The sequence below is a fragment of the Galeopterus variegatus genome, unplaced genomic scaffold (assembly GCF_000696425.1).
Source record: "Galeopterus variegatus unplaced genomic scaffold, G_variegatus-3.0.2 Scaffold4089, whole genome shotgun sequence".
NCBI lineage: Eukaryota > Metazoa > Chordata > Mammalia > Dermoptera > Cynocephalidae > Galeopterus > Galeopterus variegatus.
The window spans coordinates 106,233-123,618 of NW_007730200.1; the positions used below are offsets into that span (position 1 = coordinate 106,233).

The following is a 17,386-nucleotide window of genomic DNA, read 5'->3' on the forward strand; positions in this document are numbered from 1 at the left end:
GAGACTGGATTGTCGGAGCCTCGGGTGCCTGCCCTGTGGGTGGTCTGGAGCAGCTGGCTTCTCTGGGCCTCTCTTTGCCCTTTTTTGGAACTTGGCAAGAGGAGGACCTTATCTCCAAGATGGCATCCCAGCCTCAGGGAGGGTCCAGCTTCTCCTGTTCCTGCATCTCCTGTCTGCTGTGCACCCCAGGACTCTGGACTCTGTGAGAGGCAGAATCGCCTAATGCTGGAAAGCGCAGGCTCTGGAATCTGTATGATCTTGGGCAACTCACATTGCTTGTCAGTGCCTTAGTTCCCTACTTGTCTGTTACGTGGGGGCCGCAGTGTTCCCCCTTGTAGGTGCTGGCAAGGTAAAGTGGACCTGTGATGTAAAACACCTAGCGCAGTGCCTGGCACATAGTGAGAGCTCAGAAGCAGGAGTTGCTGCTGTTGTCACTGCTGACCAGGGGTAGCAGGGCAGCCCTCAGCCCCTGACACAGGCACATCAAAGTGACAACTCGTGTTTGTCCAATGCTTTAGTTTGCATGTTCCTTTTACATCTGTCATCTCATTGCATCGTCCAACACCAGAGGTAGAGACTGATGTACCACTTTACAGAGGTGGAAACTGAGGCTTGGCAAGGTTAAATAGCTTGTCCAAGGGCACACAGCTGGTGCTCCTGGGATGAGACCTGGCGCTGTCTGTCTGGAGTCGTCAGGGAGTCTCTCCCATCCTGGATCTTGAGTGCCAAGAGGAAGGGACTGGTTGGGTTGCTGTGGGATCCTTCACCCGGTGCCCTCTGCCTCTGCAGATCAAGTACCATGAGGAGTTTGAGAAGAGCCGCATGGGCCCCAGCGGGGGCGAGGGCATGGAGCCGGAGCGCCGAGATTCCCAGGACAACAGCAGCTACCGGCGGCCCCCTGAGCAGCAGCAGCAGCCACACCACATCCCGACCAGCACCCCTGGTGAGTGCAGGGCCTGTGGGGACAGAGGACCTGAGGCCAGGACCCCCCACAAACCCACACCCACACCCGTCACTACTCCTCAAACCTCTGGGTCCCATTCCCCCCAAGGGCATAAGCGCTAGGGGTGACCTGTGCTGGGCAGAGGGGATCAGAAGAGCAGGCCCCCCGTGTGACGGGACACACGGCCCCTGCTGTAGGATATACAACACAAGCAAATGTGCACACGTAGACACAAGCCTTTGAGAAGTGGGGGTCGTGCAGGGTTGGGGGGTGGGGTGGGAATTCATAGCCTGGGCTGCATGGAGGGGGCTCTGGGAGGGTCTGGGTTCGGCAAGGCAGTGCTGAGCCCCGTTGCCTTCCATCTTCCAGTTTACCAGCAGCCCCAGCAGCAGCCAGCTGCCCAGTCCTATGGCTACAAGGAGCCTGCAGCCCCAGTCTCCATACAGCGGAGTGCTCCAGGCGGGGGCGGGGTGAGTAGGGACCCTGGAGGTTGGAGGTCAGAGGTGGGTGGGCCACAGGGAAGGCCTCCTGGACACAGCTGCAGGGACTCTCCTGACCTTTGACCCCAGCCCCTATTGTCTGTGAGGGTAAGCGGAGTCTCAGCCTCAGGCGCTGGGAGGAAGCGTGGCGTGGTAAGCAGAGCCTGGCTGGGATTGGGGCCCTGCGTTCCGGCGCTGGCTCCCTGGGAGCTCACAAAGCCCCTTCTGCTTGGTGCCTTCCAGACCTGGGCCCTGCTCCCACTCTTCATAAGCACGACCTCCCCTTGTCCTTCAGGTCTCAGCCTGCCCTGCCTCTGAAGGGCCCTCCCAAGCCACCCCACGTAAAGTGGGTCTCCCTTGACATTTTCTGTCACTCAAGCCCACGGTTTCCTTCAGAGCCCCTTTTCCCTGTGCCTGCTGTCTTCTCCGTGCCCCCACCAGACTGAAGCTCTGTGGGGAGGGGGCAGACCCCCCCGCACTTCGGCTCACCTACTCCGAGCCAGGCATAGAACTTCGCTGAATAAGTGAACGAGCACGAGCAGGAAGGCGGTGGGATCAGGCTGACCGAGTCCTTCGAGCTGAAGTTCCCGGCCTGTACCGCCTGCTGCTCATCCCGCTGACCGACGCGGCCGAGCCGTCCTTACTGCGCTCTGGACGGGTTCAGCTCCTCTGTGCTGGGTGCCTGGGAATTCAGAGCCGCTCACAGAGCAGCAGGAGAGACAGATACTTAGAGAAATAAAATAGCCTGGGATAAGTGGCCTGCAGAGCCTCCTGGTCTGGACACACACACGAGGCAGTGTCAGTGTTGTCTGGCGCACCAGACAGGCCCAGGAGGTCAGGCTGGAGGACGGGGTTCCAGATAGGCCAGCCAGTTTTCCTATTAGTACTCACTAAGCTGGCCTAGACATGAGGGATTTGGCTCTGGATGAAAAACCACCTTCCTCCTCTCCTGGAGCTTCCATTCCAGTCAGGGAGACAGACAAGAAAGCAGTAAATAAGTACATACATAATGTAAGGTCTGACAGTGGCACATGCTGTGAAGAAAAAGCAGGTGAGGGATAGAGAGCAGCAGCGTCAAGGTGTGACATTTGAGCAAAGTCCTCTGCACCGTGAGGTGGTGAGTGGAGCAGGAAGAACAGCAGCGCAACGGCCCTGTGGCAGGAACATTCTATGAAAGTTCTAGGAAGGCCAAGGTGACTAGAGAGGAGAAGAGGTCCGATCATGTGGGGACTCGGAAGCCACGGGAAGGCCTTTGTGTCTGGCTGTTTTAGTCTGTTTCTGTTGCCTGTAACAGAAATACCTGAAACTGTGTTATTTGTAAAGAAACAATATTTATTGCTTACAGTTTCAGAGGCTGGGAAATCCAAAGTCCAAGGAATACATCTGGTGACGATCTTGTTCTTAGGTGGTGACTCTTCACAGCAACACAGGAAGTCACACGGCGAGGATGGCAGAGAGAGAGGCAGAGAGAGAGCTTCTCATGCGCTCTCCTTTTAAAGCCATCAGAACCACTCCCATGACCACTGTTAAACCATTAATGGATTAATCTATTCACTAGGGCCTGGTCCTCACAATCTAATCACCTTTCAATTACCATAATAGGATTTCCCACCCTCTTAACACGTGCAATGGGGGTCAAGCTTCAATGGTTTTGGGGGGACATTCAATCCATAGCACTGGCAGAGTGACAAGGTTTAACTTACGTTTTTAAAGGATCACTCTGGCTGCTGTGTTGAGAAGAGGCAAAGTTTGAGGGTGGAAGCAGAGAGACAATTTAGGAGGCTGTTGCAGGATGCAGGAATAGATGGCTCAAGATAAAGGCAGAGTTGGCGATAAGAGAGACTCAAGTCACTTTGTGAGGGGTGTGACCTTTAGTCCCACAGGGCTCTGGGTTTCATTCAGACTGTGTCCTGTGGAGCCCAGAGACAAGTTGATGTCAAGGGCAGTGAGGGTGAGGGAAGTTAGAACGTTGTCTACCTCCAAGCCTGCTGGTGCCTTTCACGTGCATGTACTGGATATTACTGGAGCTGGGGCTTGCACAGAAGATTTTTGGCTGAGGTTTGGAAGGTGGAACCTGATAGAAACCTCTTATGTTCCCTGAAGATTTTTTTCCCAAGGAAAGGTCTTTGTCCTGTGTGAAACCAGACTCATCACAGCTTCAAAAAGAAAACACTGATGCTTATAATACAAATAATCACAGACAGGGCACGTCATATATTTAGACACTACCCTGGCACTGTGACTGTTGGACCTTACTGCATTCCTGTTGGGGGAGGTGGCAGAGCTGATGTGACCTCAGTCCCTGTCCTATGTCTGGCCCTTAGTAGCTGCCAGATACGTTGTGCGAGGGTGATTGCTCTCAGAAAACGAGACACAGAGGTGAGAAAATTCACGGCAGAGCCTAATCCCCCATCTCTCAGTTCACTGTTCCCTGAGCTCTGCCCCAGTTCCCTAGAAAGTTAGAAAGAAATGCCAGACCCAGGAGGGCAGCGGGCGAGCCTGCGTCCCGGGCCCAGGCTGACTGTGCTCCCCCGACAGAAGCGGTACCGGGCTGTGTACGACTACAGCGCTGCCGACGAGGACGAGGTCTCCTTCCAGGATGGGGACACCATCGTCAACGTGCAGCAGATCGACGACGGCTGGATGTACGGGACCGTGGAGCGCACCGGCGACACAGGGATGCTGCCGGCCAACTACGTGGAGGCCATCTGAGCCCCACGTGGCCGCCTCGTCTGTCTCCAGTGCATCCCACAGCATCGCATCCGCCCCGCGCGTGGCCTGCCACCCTTCAGTGTCTCTGTTTTTTAAAATCTGCGACAGCTTGTGTGTTCCCGCCCTTCCTCCAGCTTCTTTTGCCAACCGAAGCCTTGTTCTGCCACTTTCACGGGCTCCTTCCTCTGGCAGGTTTTTCCCTTGACTGACTTGTTGGTTTTCTCTCTGGATGGAACAGGGCCCCATCGGGGAGGGCGAGGCCTGTGGGCCAGGCTGGCATGGGACACTCGTTGGCTCCTGGGCCTCGCCTGTCTCTCTCTGTCCCCTCCTGCCCAGCTCCTCCTATATCCAGACATTCCAGGGCTGGGTTAAGCCCCAGACCCCCCCAGACAGGGGCTCCATGCATTCCCTGGAGTGGGATCCCACCCACCCCCTGGGATGGGGACAGGGGACTCTGCTGTTGTGTAGGGACCAGTGCGATGGGCTTTGCCTCGCTTCAGCAAAGAGGGCTGCTGGCCTAAGCAGGAGTCTCCCTCCATCCCTCTTCCTCCTCTAGGGCAACACAAGGAGTGCAGAGCTCCCGCGCTGGGGCGGATCAACCCTCCCCAGTGTTCCTTCTCACACTGTGATCTTGCCCTCCTGCCCTCACAGACCTGCAGTGGGTGAAGAGCTCCCAGGAAGCACAGCTTGGGTCAAGTTCTTGCCTTTTTAATTTTAGGAACAGCTGCAGGAAGGAGGGGAACAGGGTGTTCTCTCCTACAGCCCTTTCCCCCACTCCCACCCCCAATCTCCAGGGACCTTTGCTTGCCTCCTTGGCTGGAAGCTGTGTCCTGAAGGGCAGGGCAAGGACGCCTGGGGCCTCTGGGCCTGCTCCGGCCCCCAGCCCCTGGGATCTGGGTTAAGTGGGCTGCTTCTCCCTGCCCCTTATGGGAAGATGTCCAAGGGCTTCCCATGGCCTCCCCTCCCTGGCCCATGCCAGACGGACTTGGAGCAATGCAAAGCCAGCAGGAACCTCTGTATCTCCAAGACCTGGCATGCAGGGGTGGGGGCATGTTGTCTGCAGGTGCTCATGACAGGGAGTGTGCGAGGGTGGAAAAGGGCGGGCGCGTGTCTGCAGGTGCCTCTGGGCTTACGTGCAGTTGGGTGAGTGTGAGGCGCGCGGAGCCGTCTTCCCCAATATTTTCTTCAAAACCCACAGTGAGAGGGGAGCCCCTCGGGGAGAGATGTTCCTATGTTTTCTTTGGAGTGAAACTCCTATTTAAATGGAGGAAGCCCACCTACCCTCCTTTGCAGTGTGCTGGGCACAAGTAAGGGAATGGTTGTGGAGGTGGTGGGCGCAGCTCTTGGGCCTGTAGCCTGCTTGGTGGGAGGGTGAGGGGACAACTTCGTGGCTCCAGGCATATTCCCTGCTCCCGTCCCTGTGTCAGCCACGCTGTGGGTGCCTCACTCTGGGCTCTCCCGCCAGGCCTCCCCATCACTTACGTAGAGCCCCCTTGAAGCAAGGGAGACGGAGGGTCCCAGGGCTACAAAACTGGAAGCACAGACTCCGGGATGGGGAAGAGAAAGTTGGTGCTATACCCAAGTTCCTTCTCTCTGCTTGTTGACAACTGTGACCACCCTGGCCTGATGTTACTCATCTCTGGGTTTTCTTGTCACCCCTCTGGGTCTTCCCCTCCTTTCTTCATCCTGAGTCCAACCAGGCCTCACAATTGACATCTTGTCCCTTTGTGCGCGTGTACCCTGCAGATGAGGGACAGGGCCTGAAGGTGGTGGCCTATTCAAGAATCAAGTCATCAGGGATGTTTTTGTCAACTGCTTGTTAGTTGATTTGGGAATATTTACCCAAAATCAGAGGCTGAGGAAATGACTGGGTGAGGAAGTCTGCCTGACCAATCCCTCTTCCTTTTTGGCCCCAGTCGAGGTGAGGGCAGGCAGAGTGTCTTCTATGGGGCATTTGGGGACTAGAGGGAGGGGCTGGCCCATTGCATTTCCTCGTGATCTCAAAGCACAATGTGGACTCCGGGAGCAAAGGTCAGTGACACATCCTGTTGGAGGGCCTGTGGTTGCGAGGGTGGTGAGTGAGTGGGAAGAGGTAGGACTGTCCTCAGAAGCTGCCTGTGGTCACTCGGCTTCATTTTCCTCCAGAACAAAGCAAGCCAGCCACTGGCACCTCGCTGCCCGCCCTTGCCTCTGCTCTTCTCATTCTATAAATAGGGGACATTTTCTTAGACACCCCCAGAGAGGGGAGGGACTGTCACACTGGTGCTGAGGGACCCAGGGTCTACTAGGAGTCCTTGTTCCTTACCAGAACCATCTGTCCCTACAAGAGCACAGAACCCTGCGGGCTGGACTGAGCCCCTGGTCTTTTCTTACAATTGACAGAGGTCTCTTAGCCAGTCTAATTCCAGGAAAGAAGATGCATCGAAACTAGAATGTGAATATAACTTTTGTGGACCAATAATAAAATGCAGGAGGCCCCGCGGTGAGAAAAGCGAACTCTCCTGACGCCGCTTCCTGTTTTCTCCCCCTCATGTCCTTCCAGGGAAAACTACTTTTCTGCTTAATTTCTGCCTTTTCCCCCCTCACATCTGCACTTTGGGGCCTTTTTTGTGATAGCTGGAAACAAAAAATACCACCCCACAAACCTGTATTTAAAAAGAAACGGAAATCACTATGTGAAGTTTGCCTCTGTCCAAACATTTCATCCGTGTGTGTGAAGCCGTCCATTTTTTTATATGGGGTTGTTGTCTTTTTTCGGTCTGTTTTGGTCCCCTCCCTTGTGGGTTTGTGCTCGGGATCAAATCTTTCTGACCTGTTATGATTCTGAACATTTGACTTGAACCACAAGTGAATCTTTCTCCTGGTGACTCAAATAAAAGTATGATTTTTACCTGTGGACTTGGTTTCCTCTCTGGCTCTGAGGTGCTGTATGTGTGTGTGTGTGTGTGTGTGTGTCTCTGAGGTGCTGGGGTGTGTGTGTATGTCCTCTGTGTGTGTGTGTGTGTGTGTCCTATGTGTGTGTGTGTCCTGTCTGCTCGTGGCCCTCCTGGGAGCATTGCTGCCCTTCAGGGAGGGAATGACCAGCCTGGAAGCCGAGGGGCAGTTTGCTGCTGTCTGACTTGGCCCTTGGCACCTACTTCCTCCCTGTTGGAGGAACGCCCTTCTCATCAGCCTACTTCTAACTGCCACCCATTCATCCCTCTCTGCACAGCTCAGTGACACTCCCAGAAGCTTCCCTGAGCTCCTAGTTTCCTCTTCCTGTCTCAATTCCTTAGTTAGGCATCTGCCTTCTGACTAGCTGACTAGCCAGTGCACTCAGGGCAGGTGATGAGTCCAATCCAGCTTTAGATCTCCAGTACCTGCCCAGGGGCAGGCATGGAGCTGCCCAACAAATATCTGCTGAACTGATGAATATGCTCAGCTTGGGAGCAGTTCTAGCACTCTGTCACTGCCAGGCACATTGTAGGAGCTCAGCACATGTTTGAGGAATGAAATGACAGGACATTCTGCAGCGGGACAAGACCCAGAGAAAACCAACTGGAAGGTGACCTGGCAACCCAAAGCACTATTCGCAATGCCTTATGAATGTGCCCTTAAACACACTGCTATTTTTTTCATCTAACAGCCAATGAGAGAAGTCACTACTTGGATGTCCAACTTGCAGGTGGGGCTCCCGGAAATCCAGAAAGGCAAAGTGGTTTGGTGGAAGTAGCACAGCTGGTGGCAGAGCTGGGGGCCTTTGGACCCCCAGTGTGATGCTCACAGTCTCAGGCCACGTTGCCTTGTCAAGTGCTATGACCTTTGCAGCTCTCATATGAGTATTTCCTGCACTCCATACTTGGCTCCAGGTACCCAGGGTCTGTGACCTCTGGCCAGAAGGCCAGGCAGCCTTCCCTCTTGTCAGTGGGGATGGGAAGAGGACAGTGGTGAAGAAGGGAATCTGGTCCCTTTCAGCCCCGCTCAATGCCACCAGTAGGCCTCATGTTCAGCTGCTTCGTGGAGAGGGGCATTTCCCACGTGAGGCTCAGAATTGAATCATTCCCTGACCTAGGATAACAGCAGGTGGAGAGGAAAAGGGCTTTTCCCGAGTTGAGTGCTGGTAATCAGGAGAACGCTGTGGCCCAGTCAGCAGAGCTGCAGCAGTGTAGGAGGATCTGAGGCAGCCCGGGGAGGTATAATTAAGACAGCACTGACACCCGCTCCCCCTCCAAAGGAGATGGCAGCGGCATATTTTCCCAATAGAAGGGAACTAGTCAGCAGATCTTGCCCCCGGTTGGTCCTGCCCCTGTCTGCAGAGTGCAATGCCTCTCCCCAGGAGGCTTCATTTACATTTAAAGCTATGTGAGGGGCAGTGAGGGGCAGCTTTCTCAGAAAGCTCCATGCTCTGCCTCCTGCGGAGGGGCCCCCTCCTAGAAGTGGCCTAAGTCCCTGAGGTCTATCATTAGGAGTGGGGGTTACTAATGTCCTCACCCCAAGGCCCTTCAAAAGAACTATGTGGGGTGGGGCCAAGGATACTAGGCCTCAGAGAGGTCTCAGGGAGATGTTTTAATTTAATATGAAATAATTGAGATTTATAGAAAGCTGAAAAACAACACAAGACATAACTGAATCTTCAAAAAAAATAATAAAACATCCATCCTCCTTTCCCCTCAGGAGAAACCACTTGAATGTGCATTTCTAGACATTTACTGCACAGGGACGAGCCTAACTGAGAATATGCAGTGTCCTCTCCATGTGTAACACCTTGCTGAGCGCTCTGAAGAGGATACAAAAGAAAACAAAAATGTGGGCAATGACTGCGAAGAGGGGAAGGAAAGGATGGAGGAGAAACCTCGGGCGCCCATCCTGTAAATGGAGCGATGTCAGCAGCGCACACCACAAACTAAGCAGTGCAGGCAGAGTTCAGGAGCCCTCCAGACTAACAGGGTGAGCCAGTCTTGGGTGGGAGAAAGAATATGGACTTTGGAGTCTGCAAGTCTAGTTTTGAATCTTGGTGTCCACTATTTATAAAAGGCTCGTAGGGGGTTGCAATTAGACTACATGACAGTGTAGATATCACATAACTGTTAGCTCCATCCCCAGGGATGCCAACTGAAACCCACGTGAGACCTTTGTTCCCCCATAATGTGACCTTTAGAACTTGCCAATGGCCCACCCAACCCCCAGCCATTATTTTTCTGAGATAATTTGCGAGAGATGTGTGAGACGAAAAAGGAAGCCAAAAAGCAATCAGGAGGTCCTGGTGTAGGGTGTTTTTCAAACCTTCCAGCCACAGCTGCCTCCCCTCAGGCTGGACGGCTCAGGGGTGACAGGGCTTCACCCTCTGCCTGCAGACCCCTGGTGGGCCCATATCACAGGCTTTTGTCTCTCAACCCAGCAGAAGTGGGGCGTGGAGGGAGGTCAGAGGTAAATCTCCTGCTTTAGAAAAGAAGTGTCTTAGGGCTGGCCCGGTGGCGCACTCGGTAGAGTGCAGAGCTTGGGAGTGCGGTGGCAATCCCACCGAGGGTTCGGCTCCCATATAGAGACCAGTCCGCTCACTGGTTGAGCGCGGTGCGGGCGCAACACCGAGGGTTGCGATCCCGTTACCGGTCACGAAAAAAGACAAAAAGGAAAAAAAAAAAGAAGTGTCTTAGAAGCACAGACTGGAGGTGTCTTTCCTGCCTGCACAGGGAGCTGCCATCCATGGGGTTCAGGTGATGCCAAGACCTTCCCACATCCAAACTCACCTTTCAGCAGGGATTTTGACTTTGGATGACAAGGCTTTACTTGTAAATATGCTCTTAGTATGCAACTTTGAGACTAAAATAGAAACATCATATATTTTAAAATATAAGATGAAGTGTGACACACTGTATACAATTTAATATATATTTTTAGGATTTTGTTATTTAAGAAAATGGCATGTAATGGTACTTAACTTTCACAAAAGAGAAAAATGTTATTTTAACTGTCTGGAGAATATAAATATTTTCATTGTTGTAGAAACCAAAAAAAAAGGCAGTCAGGAGGATTCATTCCGAGGGGATCTGGTCAGAGATCTATCTCCTCCTGCATCCATAGCATGCAGACTCCATTTAGAAACAAAGGGGTGGGCCTGGGTTCCTGGGGAGAAATTGAACCTCTTCAGTTCTGCCTGGTCTAAATCTAGCAGTTCCCTGGTTACCCACCCCCGGGCTCTGTGATTGGTGGACTGTGGTGTGTGTATGGGGGGGACTAAGCTGCTGCCTGAGCTGCAGCATCCCTTAGTCTCAGGCCCCCAGGAGGGGGAGGGGGAAAGAACTAGGGTGGAGGGAAGAGGAGCCATTTCTCTCCACCCACTGCAACCTCCGTGCTCACGGCTCACATTTGCCCAGAATCCAGGGGCCTCTTCAGCCTAGGACTCCACAATGCTGGATATTTTCATCCTGATGTTTTTTGCCATCATAGGCCTGGTCATTCTGTCCTACATTATCTATCTGCTCTAGTGGCCTGGAGCTGTGGCCGGGAACCTGCAGGAGAACAGCTCAGAGGAAAGGATGAAGCTGAATGGCCGAGCAGCCTGCTTGCTGACGCACCGGTGGAGTTTTGCTTCTGGTCATTATTTCGGGTATTGATTCAAAAACAAAACAAAAAGAGAGCTTGTTGCCCTTTATTTCTCTCAGATGCATTGACGTAGCATTTCTCAGACCACTCTGAAAAGAATAAGAAATGCCAGCTTCTTTCTTTGGGACCTAATTTAAAATATGATTTTTAAAATTAAAAATAGAACCCACAATGCAAAGGGTTTTTTAGGTAAAAGGTGTTGGGAGTGGTGGGCATGGCAGGGAGGGACTATTATTTCCTAATTTCAAGTTAGATGCTCAAACTCCAAGTTGTCCATTTTCTCCTGGAAATGACAGGTAACACATCTTTATGTGGCAGCAGAGTGGTTTGTAACTATGATTTTATAATTGCCTTAATCAATGAATTGGTCACTCATTCTCACTTGAGAGTGAGATAATGAATTAAATTTACTTCGGGTGGGGTTTTGGAGGAGATGTCCATTTTTCCCCCAACTATAGGACGTGCTGGAGAGGAGGGAGGGACTACTAATTCTTTTCCCCCAGTCCATGACTAATACTTGCGAGCTGGTACCTCTGTTGCTACTCCCATCTGAACCTTTTTGTTTCTGGGTTTCCCACAGCTCCTGGTCTCCAGTTCAACGAGAGGCCCCTTATCAACAGCAGCAGTCCTGCTGCCCAACAGACCCCTTCCAGAGCCTTCCAGACCTGGTTAATCCCTAGAAAGCAAGGGGCTTTTGAGCTAAGAGACAGAGGCAGAGGCACCCGGCTGGGACATCAGGAATTCATGGACATGGTTGGCACATGCTGCATGCATTTGAGCTATTATAGATAGAGGGTGTTGAGAAGATAGAAAGTTACAATGTAGACCCATTAAAGTGACCATGGAGAACTGCTCAAAAATTCATTTTGATAGTCTTTCCTTGGTCTAACTGCAACTGCATATTATGCTAAAATATGTTCTTTCCTTTCCCTCTCACATGCCAGGCTTCCCTTGTAAGTTCAGGAGCGAGATCAAGTTGTTTGTCTTCATTTATGAAGTAGTCACTTTATCACTGTCTTTACAGATTGCACAATCTGGGGTTGTGTTGTTTCCCTTGTCACACTCTCCAGCCAGAAGGAAACTGTCTTTTGACTTTTTAAGATTTATCATTTCTTCCCCACCTCATACCACTTGTGCCCCAGCCTCTCACGTTAGGAGAGAAATGGTTATATAGTGCTCATTCTTTGTGTCTCACTGAATTATAAATTATTGACAGAAAATGGCTATACTTATTTAGAAAACATCTCTTACCCCAAAATGAGTGTTGCTTTTTATATTGCCAAATGTTTCCTTTCTGGAAAAAAACTTTCGGCATATTTTTCTGTCCAGTTAGGGTTGAAGAGATCGTGTTTTGCGATTCAGAGTAGAATTGGTCCCCAAATCTGTGGTATATATTTCTTTGTCAAGTTCATCATAATTGTTTTACATTGGATTTTCCCTTCCAGCTTAAAGATAAACAAGGAGAAAGATTGATTAGTAGTTTTTAGTAATAACATTGTGTTCAATTTCCGTGTTTCAAAAAGAAATAAAATTGAAGCGGTATAATACATGTCATAATTAAAATGGAAAACTTTCATTTTAAAATTCTGGACAAGTAAAAATACTGTTCTGGAATCTTTGTCTTGGCAACAAGTTTACATGACCTTCAATAAGTCTTTTAAACTTTAGGGCTTCAGTTTATTCTGTCAAATGAAAGGGTTAGATGAGAAAATTGGTAATACCCCTCTTCATTTTAAAATTCTAGAATTCTGGGATGCATTATCTTTGGAAAATACAATCACTGAAGGGCCGGCCCGTGGCTTACTTGGGAGAGCGTGGTCTGACAACACCAAGGGTTAAGATCCCCTTACCGGTCATATTAAAAAAAAAAAAAAACATCGCTGAGAGCAGAATTCCCATGAAACAAATTCTTAATAGTTTACTGGTATTCCCCTTTTCCGCTCACTCTCTCCAACGTGGTTGTATAATGAAAGCTCAGTTGCGAAACTTTCTTCAGCACTAACAGCCACATTTTGAGGAGAAAATAGCAATATTTATTTATTCCAAATATATGTTATATCAGTGATAACTTGCCTAAACTGTTTGGGGAATATTAACAAGCACGGTGCTATGAGGTGGTATGTAACAAAAAGATAGGCAGGCTGACAGATACACGAATGCAGGAAGCATGGCTCTGAACACTAATACATTCAGGAATGGTTCTCAGTGGAGTCCTTCATGTGATATTTCCCACTAAAATATTTCTCTGACTTTATGGCATAACCTCACGTTTTGAGCCACAATTTTCCACTTCAAGCCAATATAGCAGCTCTACGTCCCTACCTAAGTAAATTGGGCAAGTGCTATTATTCTGGATTGATCCAAACTACACAGTTAATTATGGTTGTGGAGATCTTCACAGTATATATAGTCTCTTAACCAAGCTTTCTCTGAAGTTTTTTTTAAAAAGATGACCGGTAAGGGGATCTTAACCGTTGGCTTGGTGTTGTCAGCACCACGCTCAGCCAGTGAGCGCACCGGCCATCCTTATATAGGATCCGAACCCGCGGCAGGAGCGCTGCTGCGCTCCCAGCGTCGCACTCTCCCGAGTGTGCCATGGGCTTGGCCCAATAATTATATTTTGGAAGAAATTTTTTTACTTCATACCTATATCTATGCTATAATATTCCAGTTTATAACAGGGTTTTACTGTGTTACTTTGATAATGTTTAAAATTTCACCTTAGGGGTGGTGCGTTAGCTCAGTTCGTTAGAGCATGATGTTAAAACACTAAGGTCAAGGGTTCAGATCCCTGTACTGGCCAGCTGCCCCAAAAATAAATAAAAAAAAATTTACCTTAAACTATTTGTATATTGGCATCCTAGAACGGAATGAAACAATGGGAAAACTTACTTCTGTAATCTAAAGTTTTGTATAACTTTTACAAATCTGTGACATAGAGCAATCACGTCCAATAAAATGGGGATTGTACTTGGCTCTTGTCAATGTAGTAAAAACAACTGAATAATTGTAAATTATTTAGAAAAAATTTAGTGTGATATAATTCTAAGAATCATTACTCTAAAACCTGCTTTTCCGATGAATATGAGGGGTCTGTGTGGAAAAGTGATATATTTTATTTCAGGAGAAACAATAACTAAAAGGATAGATTTTATGAAAGTTAAATGATGGAAAATAAATGTTACAGAGTTAGAACCACCTATGACGCATTGTTTTGGATGTATGGAATCAAACCCAAACTGTCTGAGTTTGAAACTTGGCATAGCATGATTTATTAAATTTCAGATAATGTGCTTACTTTTAAAAGGCTTAAATTTAGCATTATTCAGATTTCAAAAGCCCTTAAAAATATCATTCTGGTTTTAAATTATTCAAAAATAATGGGACTTTCCTCTAATAAGGTACTTAAGCATAGTTGAAGTAGAAAACTGTCTTTGTAAATTATATGCTTTGGCTTTATCAAACTCTAAATATTTGCTAAGCCTAGAGTGGCCTGTCTCTTCTGTTAGTTTTGCACCCCTCTATTTTAAACAAAAGTAAAACAGAAGGGGGGGAAAGTAAAACATATGTAAAGGGGGAAACAGAAAAAGCCATTGACATAACTTCCATTATAAAGTCAAACATGCAAAAGCAGATGCATTCAGAAAGATTTAAGAACTTTGTTCTTAGAAAACACTGTAAGATTTTGTAGTTATGGGAAATTGCAGGTAATAAACAACACTTAATTACACATTTTGTTTTTCGAAACTGGTGTTAACCTATGATAACTGTAGCATTTGTAGTTTAGCAGCAATTAGAATATTAATTGCTTGAGGATTTGGTCTCTGAATTAAATAGCAAAACATTGTAGAATACTGTTCTACTTATAGATTACCATTCAATTTATGAGTTTTTACTATTAAATGAAGTTATTTAATTTTTTATGTTATAATATTAAGCATAAATATAATATATACAAATAAATAGCTAGTTGCAACATTGTATTAAGACACTGCATTTTTTGGTCATGGTAGAGCTGTAATTAACAGCTTAAATAAAGATAAATTCCCTTATAAGAAATTCAATGACTTGTATAATGAAACACTCTGAACAAGTTGGAAATATTTCCAATTTTAAGTTTATTAATATGAATAAATAACAAATTAAATAAAATTTAGCAAACATTAAATATTTCTGTATCAAAGATATTTTACCATAAATACAATACTTTTGAAATAACAATGCATATTTTTAAGTTTTATGCACCTTTAAGAAAGCAGTGATTTTAGAATGTCTACAAATATTATTTAAAAATTTTTTAAAAGATTTTTTATTTTACCAGTTGGCCAGTACTGGGATCCGAATATTTTTTTAATTTAAGGGCCTTTCAGAGGCTGTTTAGTTGTTTTTAAGTCTCCAGTTACTTGAGGGATTTTCTGGAGTTAAAGTTGTTTTCTTGATCAACAAAACTACATTCTTAATTAGTCCTTTGGCACTTTTTTGTTTTAACCTGGAGAACATTGTCCAGTACAGCTGTCTTTCATATCTCCTATCTTAGTGATGCCTCAACGAACCAAGGAGCATAATGTGCATGTCCTGATTTCATACAGGTTTCACAGCTACCTGCTAGCAGAAATGCTACAGAAGTCACATTGCTATTAAGATGTCGAATAACCAAAGAGGCTTCTGTAGCAACTTTGTTTTTACCCTTTAACATAAAAATCTGTAATCATATAATTGAGTACTATTCCCATAAAGAGGTTAACTCTTGAGTGATAATCACACAAAGAGGTTAGTTTTTGTTTTTTATTGACATAAGAAGGCTCTTCCAGTAGCACCTTCTGCTGGACACCTCATACTTGCTCTAATCTCCAAAGGTGAATAATTAACCTGACAAGAAAATTTTTGCTACTAACAGAAGAACTGGAAGCATGAGCTAAGTCATCATAGGATGGGAAAAGTGTGAAAAAAGCTGCCTATTGTTTATGCTATTGAGAAGAGCCTGTTAAACAACCCTTGAACTTGAACACTCGAACCACTTCCCAAGTGTAGTCATCTACTGCCTGCATTGTGAATACTACGAAGGTGACAGAAGGACATGAGAAGAAATCATCCAAAAAAAGTGTTAAAGTTCTACGGTTTCATAAGGTAAAGAGTATTTATCACAAGATAAAAACTTTAAATTACTTTCTAAGAAAAGTAGCATCATTAGTTTATTAGTACTATTATGGTGTGGGGTATGTGTAGAAACAGTAATAAAGATAAATATAATGATGTGTTGTTGAGCTTGCCTTCTAGTGGAAGTAATATTCACCCTCAAATCAAAATCAAAGAGACTGAGGAAATCACTATAAAAAGGAAAAAAGATCAACTGGCCCTTTTAAACTTAAAAAAGACTAAAAAAGAAAAAAAAAAAAAAAAGGGAAAAAAGAGCCTGTTCTTCTAATTCAGACTAATCTCCTAATTTAGAAAAAGTTATGGGTTAAATTATCTGACTTGCAGGTTACATGGTTATATTATGACTGTTCTTGTTAGAAATTGTCAGTCTTCTAGTGTTTTTTGGCTATCCTTTTGGCAAATGCTCCTTTTTCTGTGTGGCAATTTGACTGCCTATACCATCACTTAAATATCAATAATGATGATGATGATAATATATTTTTGCAGGTTCATCTCCCACCTTAAAATTTGGTATTACACTTTATTACTGATGACAAATATATTCAGCAAAAAACTGGACCACTGAATAGAAAAAACTACAAATTTGGTCATAAGTGTTATTTATATCTATTAATAACTGAATAAGAATTTGTCAGTTTACTTTTTATTGGTGGCAAAATGATATGATTTATCTACTGCACCCAAAGAATAGATCGAACTTTTTATGTTCCAAATTTCTAGGGAGGGTGAGATAGTAATCTCACAATTATTGAGAATAATGAAATACAATGTGAGTTTAAAAAATTTACAGCACAGTCAATTCAAGTGTGTATAGAGATTCAAAACCTAAATCAAAAATGTTTTAAATTAAATTATGTTTCTTTTGTAAACCTGCTGAAAATAATGCTGTGGAGACTTGCATAATTCAAGGAATTCAAGGAAACTTCACAATGCCAAATTTCTTTCTCTAAGAAAATTAAACTTACCATATATTTAGTAAAATATTTAAAAATTCACTATTTATATTAAAATTTTTATTTTTTTCTTTATTTTTCTTTTCCCTCTCAAATAATCAAATGAGGTATATTCTCAACTTGGAATCACCAATGTTTTGATAAATAAATCCATGCTTTCCAAGCATGTATGGGAAAAAAAGGGTCGGGGGGAGAAAAAACTAATTAAGGTGTTATTTTATACTCTCATATCTGCCAACTTTTAATTTTTATAATTCAGTTGTGGGTGAATTCTTAAATTGAGAAGAAAATGAAACTGGGATAAAAACAGAGCATTGTTTCTCCATAAGTATGCTAATGTAAAATTCTGGACAAAAAAATTCCTGCCACCAATGGAATTATAGTTGGACAATCCATCAAAGAAAGGCAGCTAAATTCTGACCCTACAAAAACTAAGGTAAGTGCTTTTGCTACTGAAATATAGTAAAATTCTGTTATCACAATTTATACTTTCTCCACAATTTTCACTCTTCTTTAGTTCTATTAATCTCTTACTGAACTCCTCTTGCCAAACATTTGAA

The 17,386-nt window shown here is 46.1% G+C and overlaps 1 protein-coding gene across 1 annotated transcript in view; it reads left to right on the plus strand.

Moving 5' to 3' along the window:
• The window catches only part of LASP1 (LIM and SH3 protein 1), a 44,207-nt gene extending 39,601 nt beyond the window's left edge, over nucleotides 1-4,606 (plus strand). The window contains exons 5-7 of the mRNA XM_008586728.1: nucleotides 790-943; nucleotides 1,313-1,413; nucleotides 3,961-4,606. Of these exons, the coding sequence (XP_008584950.1) occupies nucleotides 790-943; nucleotides 1,313-1,413; nucleotides 3,961-4,134 (429 nt within the window). The 3' untranslated portion in view covers nucleotides 4,135-4,606. The remainder of the gene's footprint in view (nucleotides 1-789; nucleotides 944-1,312; nucleotides 1,414-3,960) is intronic.
• Nucleotides 4,607-17,386: the final 12,780 nt, after the last annotated feature.